The sequence below is a fragment of the Dendropsophus ebraccatus genome, chromosome 5 (genome assembly GCF_027789765.1).
Source record: "Dendropsophus ebraccatus isolate aDenEbr1 chromosome 5, aDenEbr1.pat, whole genome shotgun sequence".
Taxonomy (NCBI): domain Eukaryota; kingdom Metazoa; phylum Chordata; class Amphibia; order Anura; family Hylidae; genus Dendropsophus; species Dendropsophus ebraccatus.
Genome location: NC_091458.1, coordinates 133691434 through 133705771, shown reverse-complemented (window position 1 = coordinate 133705771; position 14338 = coordinate 133691434). Strand labels below are relative to the sequence as shown.

Genomic DNA, 14338 nt, shown 5'->3' with positions numbered 1-14338 from the left:
CCGGCCGCCCGCCTCCCGCTCAGCTCTGTATACATTACCTCCTCGCTCCACGGGGTCCCGGCGTCCTGCTCTCCCGCCCGGCCAATCAGTGGCTGCGGCAGGGCAAAACACTGATTGGCCGGGCGCGAGAGCAGGACGCCGGGACCCCGTGGAGCGAGGAGGTAATGTATACAGAGCTGGAGCGGGAGGCGGCCGGCATCAGAAGGGGTTAAGCAGCCGGCAGATTTACATACACGCAGCGGTCGTTCAGACCGCTGCACGTATGTACTGACAGTGATCTGCCAGGACCTAGCCGACTTGCAGCGTTATTAATGCTGCGAGTCGGTAGGTGTGAAGGCACCCTAAAGGAAAAAAAAAGTCATCCAGTAATAACCATAAATTGATTATAATGTCAACATCATCCTATAGAATTCCTCTCATCAATTCTACCAATCCTCTCCTACCATTCCTCTCATCAAATCTTCATCACTCCATAGCTTCACTTTAACTGAATTCTAAGTATTTCACGACTTAAATCCTTCTTGAAAATCCTGGAGTTTATCTGAACAATTATATTTATTGCTTGTTTATATGAGAATTTCAAACTATTATTTAAAGTGAGCACAAAAAAACATATAAACAACCCAGGAAGGCAGAATCGAGAGTTTATGTATTTAACATGGTTGGAAGAGAGAGTGGAAAAGATGAGCTGCTCCCAAGTTCCCCTACATCAGAGGACAAGAAGGAGGATCAAACATGATTTAAAACATTTGTTCATCTGTAGAGAAACCAGGAATCCCATTATACACAATTCATTAATCTAGTGCATCATAAAGTAAGAAAAGCCATTGATGATGTTTAGCCCTTGTAACTTCTATGTCAACAAACCTCTGTGGATTTAGCAGACATAGCCGAAATCTATCACGTTATGTTTATCTCCAGATTCAGTCAAAAATAAAATAAAGAAGCCATGTACAATGCAGTTATTGGGAAGAATTTTTTCTCCTCTACAAGATAAAGCAGGGCCGGCTCCAGGTCTCTGTGCGCCTTTGGGCGACAAAGTCTCATTGGGCCCCTCATCTATCCACTATGCACCCATCATCACACCACTAACATACACAAACACACATTATTGACTGACTGACACAGACACTAACTGACTGACTGATGGACACAAACTGACTGAGTGACTGACTTACACTGACTGACACAGACACTGACTGACTGACACAGACACTTACACTGACTGACTGACTGACTGAAACTCACTGACAATGACACACTCAGACACTGACATGCAGGAGCCCCTGTTCCTCTCTGGGCCCCTAGAGGCACTGGGGCCCTGGCACTTGCCTGGGCTGACGCTGGCCCTGAGATAAAATATAACAGCAAGACCTTTTAGTTTCCACCACAGTGGGCCACCATCCAGCATAATGTAAGCCCACTTCACATATCCAAGGCGATGCAGCACCCATTCAAGCCTTCCAACACAAGATCTATTGTTAGGTCTCCTGCTTATGGGCCCACTAGGTCTCCCCTTCATGGTCGTTATTGAGTTGCCTGAATGTTCAAGGTTTCCCACACCCTATAACTATAGATGACTATGTTGTAATCTATGCCCAAAAAGCAAAACAAAGCAAAAAATTGTTGACAGGAACATACAGTATTAGGTTGGCAATCTCATGTGATAATATTCTCTCCTCATTACAGGGCCTTAAAGGAGAAAAGGGACAGAGTGGGGTCTATGGACCAAAAGGAGAGAGAGGAGAGCGGGTGAGTAGCAGTCACATTTTATCTTTATATTCCATGTAAATGTACCAGCAGTGCCGCAGTCCTTTAAGTTTGCTTCAAGGCCCTATTACATAAAACCATTATCGGCCATACCTGGCCAATTACTGGCCGTTCTGGCCGATAATCATTTGGTGTCATAGGAGCTAAAAGACCACGATCAGCCAACATGCAGGATGTCGATCATGTCAGCGACGGTCTGCTGCTCATAACTCCGGGCAATAGGGGTGGCAGCAGGCCCCCACTGACTTTAATGGGCAGCCTGGACGATCTAAGGTTTGTCTGGGCAGCTCCTCCTGCTGTTCCCCACTCAGTGCCTGTGCGTGTAGTAGTACAGACAGGGAGCGGGGAACAAGGGGCAAGCGAGTGCTTCCTCTTCATTATTGTGCCATGTAATACGGCCATTACAGTATAATTACTTAGGGTCAATAAAGCACCAGAGCTTATATCGATAATATGGCTCAGACTGTTTTTTTGGACAATGTATGATTGCAAGACCGGCCCGAGACCCCCGCCGGAAGGCATTTTCTTCCAAGTTGTGATGATGTCACGACTTGGGGGGAAAAGGTCTGTCCCGGCTGAAGGACAGCCCGCTCAGCCAATCAGTGAGCGGAGCGTCGTCCTGCCCCAGTCACTAACTAGCTAAGCTGCCAGTCCATCAGTCAGGTCGTGACATGTCAGCACCCACTACTATATACAGATCTGACACTGAATTCCATATTTAATTTATACATTTCTTTTTCATCATAGGGGGCCGATTGCATCCGTACCTCAGCAGATGGACCTCTACAGGTAAGTATGAGATAAGGCACAAAAATGCATCCATAGTTTATCAAAAACCTCCAGTAATAGAAATATAGAAGTATTAGGGTTAGCATTCTCATCCCAGTTCCAGCACTTTAGAATAGTACATGTAAAGTATGCCTTCTTAACGTTCAAGAACGTGATCAGTGTCGGACTGGAGTGCCTTGGGCCCACCAGGGGAAATCATTCTTGGGGCCTACCCTTCAGCCACCGCACTTATCTATGGTAACATTAATAAGGGTACATTAACACGGTGTGATATGGGGCAGTGTAGGGTTGCAAATGATTGCTAATCAGCAGGGCAGGAAATATCCCCACACATATTACCGCCATACTATTACTGACCAGATCCTGTATACTGAGACTGATTTTACCAATAATACCAGTATATAGGAGGGAAATATTATCATCATACATATTACCGCCACAATTACCGCCATACTGTTACTGACCAAATCCTGTATACTGAGAGTGATATTACCAATAATACCAGTAAATAAAAGGGGAAATATTATCACATACATATTACCGCCATACTGTTACTGACCAAATCCTGTATACCAATATTACCAATAATACCAGTATACAAGGGGGGAAATATTACCGCCACACCACAACCAATACCATCACTATATTGTTACTGACCAAATCCAGTATACTAAGACCAATAAAACACAGTACCGGAATACAAGCAACAAATATTACCACCACATACTGACTAACACCACCACTGCTACTGACTAACACCACCACATACTGACTAACACCAACACATACTGACTAACACACTAACACTGCTACTGAATAAGATTCACTGTACACAGATCACCATCATCTCATCCAGTCATATAGAGGTGGATGCAGCTGTACACAGGTTCTGTACTCCATAGCATTTGCATTACAGTGCAAATATATCAGATAACTCACAGGGGACGTCTTCTCTGATCAGAGTTCTTCCATTTTCATCTTCTTCTCCATCTGCCCTGGGCCATTATGAGAACTTCTCCGAGCCACGAAGCCACAGAATCTGCCAGACAGACATATTAGGCTCCTCACTCTGGCACCATCCTCATCTCTATACACACTGCACATCTGTATTGGCCCCTTCACACACTCTTTAGTAGGCAGCCCTGACACTATGTATGTATTAGAGATGAGTGAACCGGGTTCGGGTTCGAGTCCATCCGAACCCAAACTCTCGGCATTTGATTAGCTGGGGCTGCTGAACTTGGATAAAGCTGTAAGGTTGTCTGGAAAACATGGATACAGCCAATGACTATATCCATGTTTTCCACATAGCCTTAGGGCTTTATCCAAGTTCAGCAGCCACCGCTAATCAAATGCTGAACGTTCGGGTTCGTATGGACTCCAGCATATATATATATATATATATATATATATATATATATATATCCCTTACAGTATATGGTCCCCTCTGTGTTGTCCCCATTATAGATGGCCTCCCCTGTGTTGTCCCCCTTATAAATGGCACCCCATATTGTCCATCCCCCATATATATAGCCCCCTCATGTTGTCCTTCAATATAGATATCCCCCTTATGTTGTCCATCTCCCCCCATAGCCCCCCTCATGTTGTCCATCTCCCCCATAGCCAGCCCCCCCATGTTGTCCATCTCCCCCATAGCCAGCCCCCCCCCATGTTGTCCATCTCCCCCTATAGCCATCCCCCCCATGTTGTCCATCTCCCCCCATAGCCAGCCCCCCCCCATGTTGTCCATCTCTCCCCATAGCCAGCCCCCCCATGTTGTCCATCTCCCCCCATAGCCAGCCCCCCATGTTGTCCATCTCCCCCATAGCCAGCCCCCCCATGTTGTCCATCTCCCCCCATAGCCAGCCCCCCCATGTTGTCCATCTCCCCCATAGCCAGCCCCCCCATGTTGTCCATCTCCCCCATAGCCAGCCCCCCCATGTTGTCCATCTCCCCCCATAGCCAGCCCCCCATGTTGTCCATCTCCCCCATAGCCAGCCCCCCCATGTTGTCCATCTCCCCCATAGCCAGCCCCCCCATGTTGTCCATCTCTCCCATAGCCAGCCCCCCCATGTTGTCCATCTCTCCCATAGCCAGCCCCCCCATGTTGTCCATCTCCCCCCATAGCCAGCCCCCCCATGTTGTCCATCTCCCCCATAGCCAGCCCCCCATGTTGTCCATCTCCCCCATAGCCAGCCCCCCATGTTGTCCATCTCCCCCATGTTGTCCATCTCCCCCATAGCCAGCCCCCCCATGTTGTCCATCTCCCCCATAGCCAGCCTCCCCATGTTGTCCATCTCCCCCATAGCCAGCCCCCCCATGTTGTCCATCTCCCCCATAGCCAGCCTCCCCATGTTGTCCATCTCCCCCATAGCCAGCCCCCCCATGTTGTCCATCTCCCCCATAGCCAGCCCCCCCATGTTGTCCATCTCTCCCATAGCCAGCCCCCCCATGTTGTCCATCTCCCCCCATAGCCAGCCCCCCCATGTTGTCCATCTCCCCCATAGCCAGCCCCCCCATGTTGTCCATCTCCCCCATAGCCAGCCCCCCATGTTGTCCATCTCCCCCATAGCCAGCCCCCCCATGTTGTCCATCTCCCCCATAGCCAGCCCCCCATGTTGTCCATCTCCCCCATAGCCAGCCCCCCCATGTTGTCCATCTCCCCCATAGCCAGTCCCCCCATGTTGTCCATCTCCCCCCTATGATAAAAAAAACAAAACAAAACCCAACTCACCTGTCACCACGCTCCCCCGCCGGTCGCGCGTCTCTTCTCCTCTCTTCCCGGACAGATGAGCAGCTCCTGGTCCCGGGCAGCACCATCAACACTGAGCTCGCGCGCGCCGCAGCGGCTGGTACTTCCGGTATGCGCTACGTGAACCGGAAGTCCCAGCTGCCGGACCGCGCACAGAGCTCAGTGGGGATGACGCTGCCGGGAAAAGCAGCTGCTCATCTGTCCGGGTGGCGGCGGCACCGGCACGCTTGTGATCACAAGCAAGACGCTGCTTGCGGTCACAAGCGTGATTGACAGGGCGGGAAGCCTATGGCTTCTCGCCCTGTCAATGGGAACACTGCTTGATTTAACTGGAAGCGATCGTTGCGATCGCTTGCAGTTAAAAGGGAAGGTGCGGGTCGGCAATCGGAGGCTGAGTGGGCCCCCCAGGAGCACGGGGGGCCCGGGGGCCCCCGCTGCGTGTTCCCTGACTGGGAGGCGGGGCCTACTCCTGCTCGGGGCCCACCGGGGGTTTCCCCGGTCCCCCGGTGGCCCAGTCCGACCCTGAACGTGATCATGCTAAATGAAACCACCTCACAATGTACAATAATATACTTTATAATACATAGCTTTTATATTGCATATCATGATACTATACCATGCAAAGCCAAGCCTGGTTAGCATCTCGGGTACATGTCACTATGTACAGTATATGGGCTCCCTGCTTTCTATTATGTCAGAATAAAGTACCCTCTTATAGCTAACAATAAAGGAGGTTTGTGATTAGCCATAATAAAAAAAACAAAAAACTTCTGTATGTAAAGCATGTGACAGCTGAGGCCAATGGGACGTCATCTTTACAGTGTTGTGAAGTCAATGCAGCAGTTCCAGACAAGGAGCACTGAGGAATTTGGGGGTGAACTAAGTTTTTTTTCTTTACTCCAGCCAGTATACAATTTGTTTTAAACCACCTTAAAACCCCTTTAGGGTGCGTTCACACCTACAGGATCTGCAGCAGATTTGATGGTGCAGATTTGATGCTGTGTTCAGTTATTTAAATGAAATCTGCTGCGGATCTGTACGTTCACACTTACCGGATACACTGATTTTCTGCTGCGGATCCGGTAAGTGTGAACGTACCCTTAAACAATAAATGTTAACTATGAAAGTCATTAACTTAGTCGGTAACATGCAGTCAAATAGACAGTGGGATGTTGCATTTCAGGTGACGGGTTGCACACCTGGTAAGTTTGTTCCCGGACAAAATAGGGGCCAAGGACACCCAAACTACCCTTGTAAGAGATCATTGCCTTACAAAGAATTAGTCTATGTTTCCACCATGCATTTTTTTGGCAATTTGAGTCTAAATTACGGACTTAGGCTATGTTCAGACTACGTATGAGACCGGACGTTCCGTGACCTGGCCGGTCTTGTGCGCGCCCGCATCAGAACTCTCCACTGCACACTATGGAGCGAGCGGCCGGAGCCGCACACTCCATTGTGTGCACTGACAAGGTTTGTTCAATGGATAGCGGCCGCAGAAACCTGACATATCAGTTTCTCGCGGCGCCGCTAGGGCTCCTGGACGGAGTGTATACTATGTGTATACACTCTGTCTGGAATTCCATAGGCGGCAATGGCATGTATATTTTTGTATTAATCACGGCCGTAATTGCAATCGTGTGCGAACAAATAAAAGACATTGTGGGAACATAGCCTTAATGTGATGTAAAACATCATTATGGTCTAACTATAACAAACTTTTTCTTTCACAGTGTGCTGAAGGTGTAAAAGGGGAAAAGGGTGAGCGAGGAAAAGAGGTGAGCTTGGCATGTCAACCCTAAATTTCTTCTCTTCTACAATAAAGATTCTGTAACAATGTCCCCAGCATCTACTTCTGTATGTAAGCAAGTACTAAAAGGGCTCTAAAATGCTCGAGTGCTCATTACTTTTGTTACTGCTTAAGTGCAAGTAACGAACCCTATTGAAAACAATGGGAAACTGAAGCATTTAACCAGGTGCCCCCTGCTTGGCAGAGTGGAGGGTACCTGGTTAACCTTAAATCTTATAAAGTCATAGGGCCACATGTATCATCCGGCGGACGGATGATTTTTGGCGGAAAGTGCCGATTTGCGTATTATTTTATACGCAAATGGCCGATTTGCGAATAAAATAATCGCAAATCGGCACTTTCCGCCGAGTACGCCAGGGGGCGGAAAGGGGGCGGAAAGTAGGCGGGAAGTGGGCGGAAATGTACGCCGAAAACCTACTCCAGTCCTCAGCTGGCGTAGGTTTTCGGCGGTGCGCACCGGCGCGCACAGGATTTATGTACAGGCAGTCCGCCTCTACATAAATCCCCGTACCGCCGGAGCTGCGGGGGCATTTTTAAGTCCGGCGTAAAAAACGCCGGACTTAATAAATGCCTCCCATAGTCTGCCCAGACTTAACACTTACCATTTATACTTACCACTCCAGTCTTCTTTCTGTCTTCACTATGACCATTCAGCCAATCAGCAGCTGTAGCGGGAAACTGATAGTGAAGATACCAGAGCGGTAAGTATAATAACCCCCCATGGATCTAAGGCTCTGGAAATGCATTAATGCTTAAAGGGAACCAATCAGCACGGCTGCGGTAATAGCTCTCCCATCCTCCTCCGCGCAAGGGTGGGAGAGGGGCAGCAACTAGTCATCTAGGAGGGGAGCTGCCCGTGACTAGTTACGGCTCTTTCCCTGTCAGGACGCAGTGTAGGGATGATGACCACTAACCAGTCTCTCTGCCTTTCAATCATCCCCACATTGGTTGCTGACAGGCAGAGAGCCATAACTAGTCACGGGCAGATCCCCGCCCCTCTTCTTTTCCCTGCTGTAAAGCTACCGCAGCCGCAGCCGTAGGAGAAGGAGCTGCACAGCTAGAGCTATGCTGTGCAACAGGAAACCATATTGGCACAACCATGCTGATTGTTTCCCTTTAATGCCTTTCAACAAGCTTCTTGTACTCCGAGCGTGCTCGGTCGAGCATCAAACTGGATTGAGCGCCATGCTTGACCGAGCGTGCTCGCTGAGCACTACTCTGTATTCACTAAATATGATAAGATCCTAGACACCTGACATGTAGTCTACGTCTCAGTCTTGTGTGCATTGCGTCTAACAAGCTGTAACCTGCTCCGGGAAAGTATTTTCCAATGGAAAATACAATTGACTTCAAGTTATTTTTAAGGTGACATGAAAACTGAGTCCGCTCCCACTGCCGCTGGTATCCGGGGAAAAAAATGGAAATCTGACAAAACACGGTCTATTTTATTGCTGATGAGATAGTGGTATTAGATGAAGGATGATGGACTTTATTATTTTAGTGCAAACCTCCTTAGTGTTTATGCTTAAAGGGGTACTCAAGCAAAAATATTTTTCTTTCAGAAAGATATATAGGTTTGTAATTTACTTCTATTTAAAAATCTCAAGTATCCCCGTACTTATCAGCTGCTGTATGTCCTGCAGGAAATCTTGTTTTCTTTCTAGTCTGACACAGGTCTCTCTACTGCCACCTCTGTCCATGTCAGGAACTGTCCAGAGCAGAAGAGGTTTTCTATGGGGATTTGCTACTGCTCTGGACAGTTCCTGTCTCAGACAGAGATGTCAGCAGAGAGCACTGTGTCAGACTGAAAAGAAAACATTTCCTGCAGGACATACAGCAGCTGATAAGTACTGGAATACTTGACATTTTTAAATATAAGTAAATTACAAATCTATATAACTGTCTGAAGCCTTTTAAGGCTGGGTTCACACTACGTGTTTGCAATCCGTTTTGTTTTTTTTTCTCCAGCCGTTTTTTAAAAAAACGGATGCATGTGTGTGCATCCGTTTTGATCCGTTTTTCCATTGAATTCCATTGTTAAAAAAATGGATCCATCCCGTTACAAATTGGCACTATTTGCTTCTGAATGCTAATGTCTATGTCATTTATTGTTACTATAAAACTTTCAATGAAAATTACAGTTTAAAAAAAAAAAGGATCCTTTTTCTTTTAACAGACACAGAAATGAGGTCGACTAAGTTTTTGTGTCTGTTTTGATCCATTTTTTTTTATAATGCAATTCAATAGAAAAACGGATCAAAACAGATGCACACACATGCATCAGTTTTTTTAAAAAACGGATGAAGAACGGATTGCAAAAACGCGGTGTGAACCCAGCCTAATTTGTTTCTGCCATTTTCTATGAATGAAACAAGTGCGGTGGTTCTTGCCATCATTTCATCACTAGAGGTTGCTATGACTATACGTTATGGAAGGTCTACCCATGGGTATATACTACTAGGCAGGGTAAGCAATCTGTGCTCAAGACGTCTTCAGTAGTTAAAAGAACTGAAAATGTGACGGTAGATTCTCATAGAGAATAATCATCAGTTAAGGGAAATCATTACAAGATACATACAGAGAATGTCACAGGAGATGTTATTACAAGATAACATGTATTGTTATGAAAAAGATGGAAAAAATGTATAAATCTGCAAAAGATGGGGCTTGTTATCAGAAGCATCCAGAGCCATGAAGCCACACAGGCCCTATACAGGACATGCTAATGGAATCTTGTTAAATCCTCATTCCCATGCATTGTATTCTACTTTAGTTGGGCATATGGCTAAAATTGTGTAGAAATGGTTAAAACGTAAAATGTATTCTTTCTATTAGAAAATGGACAAAATAATAGATTTTGTCATTAATGGAATATTCCAGGTTATAATTAAACTCCCTTTTATCTATTACAAGAATGTGAGAAGCGATAGCTCATTCACTCATAGCTCCGGGCTTTGGCTAATCTTCAATTTCTTATCAGATGTACGGCATATTGACGTTGTGGTGTTGTCTGGGCTTCCTGTAAGATCACACAGACCTTAATAGCCGGTTTACACAATGTGACGGAGGTATTAAAGGAGTAGTCCCATACTTTACAATTAAAGGGGTTATCCAGCAAAAATTGTTTGCTTTCAAATCAACTGGTTTCAAAAAGTTATATAGATTTGTAATTTACTTCTATTTAAAAATCTTCAGTCTTCCAGTACTCATCAGCTGCTGTATGTCCTACAGGAAGTGGTGTTTTTCCCTCCAGTCTGACACAGTGCTCTCTGCTGCCACCTCTGTCCATGTCAGAAACTGTCCAGAGCAGCAGCAAATCCCCATAGAAAACCTCTCCTGCTTCTCAATCATTTTCATTCTTTATACATTGTTATACAAGATTAGGTCCTGGTATGTTCTTTTTCTTATTGTTGTTTTCTTTTTACTTTGATTATTACTATGTTTTATGCCGATGAACACTGTTTTAGATATATACATCTCATGCTATTCTATATACATTGTTTCTGACTTGTTTTGTTTATGATATGGCTCAAAGATCTTTAATACGATGATGTAATTCTGACATTTATTATATGACAATTTAATAAAAAGATTGAAACAGAAACCTCTCCTGCTCTCCAGACTGAAAAGAATACACCCTTACTGCAGGACATACAGCAGCTGATAAGTACTGGAAGATTTTTTTTTAATAGAAGTAAATTACAAATCTCTGGCACCAGTTGATTTGAAATAATTTTTTTTCTGGATTACCCCTTTAACTTTTAGCATGATAGGCTCTATTTTCCTCCAGGCTGGTTGCAAATCTCAACACTTTTCTGTAAATAGTTCAGAAAATACAAAGTTAACCACTATATAACACTATTTGACAGATCAATTTACTCTCTGAGATCTGCTCCCAAACCATTTTCTAACATCACTATCAAAATGCAAAGTGACAGGCGACTATTCACATAAGGATACATGATGCATGGCGATCTATAGTCCATCTCCCTTACAAGCCGGATAACACTTCGTGTTTTCTATCATGCGCTACATCAGCTTTTACAGCGCTATTAATTATCTTATCGCAAACAGGGCCCAAGAGGAGATGAAGGACCGACCGGGCCACAAGGGGACAAGGTAAGCTCCATCTGCTGACTCAGCACAGTGTTCTATGGCATAGAAGCCGCTGCCGCTAAACTAATCACTGCTCTAATTCCATTCAGGGTCAGAAAGGCGAAAAGGGAGACTTGGGATTCAAAGGAACATCTGGTGCTCCTGGTCGGGATGTAAGTATCATGTATTTTTATCCTTTATATACTATTTTTATACTGTTTTATTCATCATCATCGAGACCAATTTGGAAGAATTTGAAGAAACATTTGACTTCGGTACCTAAAACACTGCCAGAGGCCGCTACTAAAATCTACCAGTTCAGCAGGAAATCACTTTTTTTTTTTTTTCTTGAACTTCAGAATATGAGTTGTGTTTTTTTTTTTTCTCTGTCAGCTGGTCTTGTGCTATGTTTAATTGTCTATTTACCCCGGTATTACAGAACACAAGCAGGGGTTTTATCCATTGTTTTCTCCCAGGAGATAGCAATACATATGAAGTCCATTACTCATCCCCAGGCGTGCTGAAGAGTCCATCCCAGAGGCACGCTGCTGTCTGAATATATTAGGATCATTACAACCGGACCTAAATATAGTCTTCTTGTGGCCGGAAATTGAGCACTTATTACAAATATCCTGGACAAATCTATCGTTCTGCCTTCAGGAGAATGGGGGTTTCGTAGAAATCGTGGTTTCCGGCATTGTATATAGATTAAAATGTCCTGTACGCAAACAAAATCAAATAGAGGAGTGATTATACAAAGTGCTCACTATGCATAACAAAGTATATATGCTGAATAGTCATGAGCAAACATGTTCGTAAATATTCGTATGTTCATACGAACATGATGCTAATTGTTCGTGTTTGCCGATCACAAACAACTCGTTTGATGATGCGAATGGTTATAACGATCATATTCAAACATGCAAACATTTATCTTGCGATGTACACAACTGCGTAAGTCTCCTCCCACCAATTTGAAAGAGCCAATGAATGTGTGGGGAAGTAAGGGCACATCAGGTAATGTAGTCGCCATGTTCACTACTGGCATTACTGTGATTGGCTGCACGATTAGCATCATTAGGTAAGTTACGTACATTTGATAAAAATGTGAAGCTGAAGCAAACTTTCTCACAGTCTTTCCTGATTCTTGTGCCGTTCAGTAGGGAGAGAGACACGAGCAGGGACAGCATCTGAATTTAGTTAAGCAGCAATAGTTACAGTGGTAGTTAGTCAGTGTAGGGAGGGAAAGCTGACCGAGTAGGGCTTAGAAACTTGTTAGATTGTTGCACCTCAAACTTTAGATGCAGCCCGTGAATAATTTTAACCAATATTTTTCTTCATGCATGTTTGGATTCTGCACTGGGCCATGATTCAGATCATAGTCCATCCTGTCTATTATCTTCACAATATATTTGAGTTCTCTAAGGCTAAAAAGGGAGGCTCACTGGGACATCTTGACTTGCTGAGCTGACTGTACACTGCGGCCTAGGATTCCATGCGCGTGTTGCATGATACATGTATGCACGTCATTGCGTATATACGCACGGGCAAATAAAAGATACGCTAATACTATGCGCCAAGTGATCCGCTATTATGCATTTTACGCTTTGCACCTGAAAATCTGTACACAAGTGCGTGAACACAAACCACTCACAATCTTTTTTTTTTTTTTTTTTTTTTTACGCTAGTGTTTGGGATCCGAACCAAACATTAGGTCGTTCGCTTTTCACGGATGGGGAACCTTTGACCTCCCAGCTGTTGCAAAACTACAATTCCCATCATGCCTGGACAGCCAAAGCATAGCTTTGGCTGTCCAGGCATGATGGGAATTGTAGACAGCTGGAAGGCAGAGGGTTTCCCATCCCTGTACTAAACAATGAAATAATGCAACTGTATTTTTTTTATATTCTAGGGAAGACCAGGTGAAATCTGTGTGGTGGGACCAAAGGGGCAAAAGGTAGGTTTTAGTGTTATATCTGTGGTGTGAATGCGACGACTTTGCTTTGTGAGGCTACATGATTCATTTAATGACTACATTAATGGAACAGATTATTATGATTATATATTTGTGTGTTACACCTTGGTAAAGAATTCATGGAGTTGACTCCATGCCTCTCAGATCTTTATCCAATTTAGCATCTGTGTAATGTTCTGGAAGACTAATCTACAGTATGAAGGTCCCTCATGAAAGGATTTGTGACTACAGTTGGGCTACATTCCCACTTCAGGAACATATAGTGGAAGGTGGCCGTTTCATAATATAGACGGCCGGGCATCTATATTACAAAACAGCCATCTTCTTCCAATATGTTCCCGAAGTCAGAACGTAGCCCTGTATTGACAGCACAAGTAGGCCTACATAAAACTATTCATGTGGTCTTGATGTTATAGCTGATTGGCGTATAGTAAGTGGGTAAAATAAAACTGTTTAATCATTACTCTTGTTCTCTGATTCACAATAGGGAGAAACTGGAATAGTAGGTCCTGAGGGTCTTGCAGGAGAGCCAGGACCTCCAGGAAAACCTGGACTTCCAGGAGTTGGAATGCCAGGCAAACCGGTGAGTTCTTGGACCCTTCTAGAAGCTTTAATGAGAGCAGTGACAGAAATGCTGGGCAGATCAGTGTGTTACTTTTATTATTCTGTTCAGCTGTTCCCCTAATATGCAGGAGAATAGGATTCTTGCCACACCCCTCCCCCGGCCCACCAGCTGCTGATTGACAGTTGACTGCCTATACACAGAAAGAATGCAATCTAATCCAATATATTTTGCTATATAAGAGTAAGGCTCTGTTCACATCTACTCTATGGTTTTAATTTGAATAAAAGGCATGACAGTGTGCCAGATCTATGGTTCGCTGTATATTGTGTTATTCTTACCATTAAAGGTGACAGAGATTAGGACAGAAACCCATACAGAAAGCTTAGAGCAGATGTGACCATCACATTCCTATTATCCAGGGGCCACAGATAGAAATAATTTTGATACAGCGGTGCCTTGGATTACGAGCATAATTCATTCCGGGACCGCGCTTGTAATCCAAATCCACTCTTAAACCAAAGCAAATTTTCCCATAAGAAATCATAGAAATGCAAACAATTAGTTCCACACCCCAAAAATAAT

At 44.7% G+C, this 14338-nt stretch overlaps 1 protein-coding gene across 5 annotated transcripts in view; it reads left to right on the top strand.

Annotated features, from left to right (window-relative positions):
• The window catches only part of COL16A1 (collagen type XVI alpha 1 chain), a 150924-nt gene that overhangs the window by 74199 nt on the left and 62387 nt on the right, over positions 1 to 14338 (top strand). For all 5 annotated transcript variants that reach the window (XM_069971325.1, XM_069971322.1, XM_069971323.1 and 2 more), the window contains exons 12-18: positions 1690 to 1752; positions 2518 to 2559; positions 7045 to 7089; positions 11196 to 11240; positions 11327 to 11389; positions 13129 to 13173; positions 13679 to 13774. In XM_069971325.1, the coding sequence (XP_069827426.1) occupies positions 1690 to 1752; positions 2518 to 2559; positions 7045 to 7089; positions 11196 to 11240; positions 11327 to 11389; positions 13129 to 13173; positions 13679 to 13774 (399 nt within the window). The remainder of the gene's footprint in view (positions 1 to 1689; positions 1753 to 2517; positions 2560 to 7044; positions 7090 to 11195; positions 11241 to 11326; positions 11390 to 13128; positions 13174 to 13678; positions 13775 to 14338) is intronic.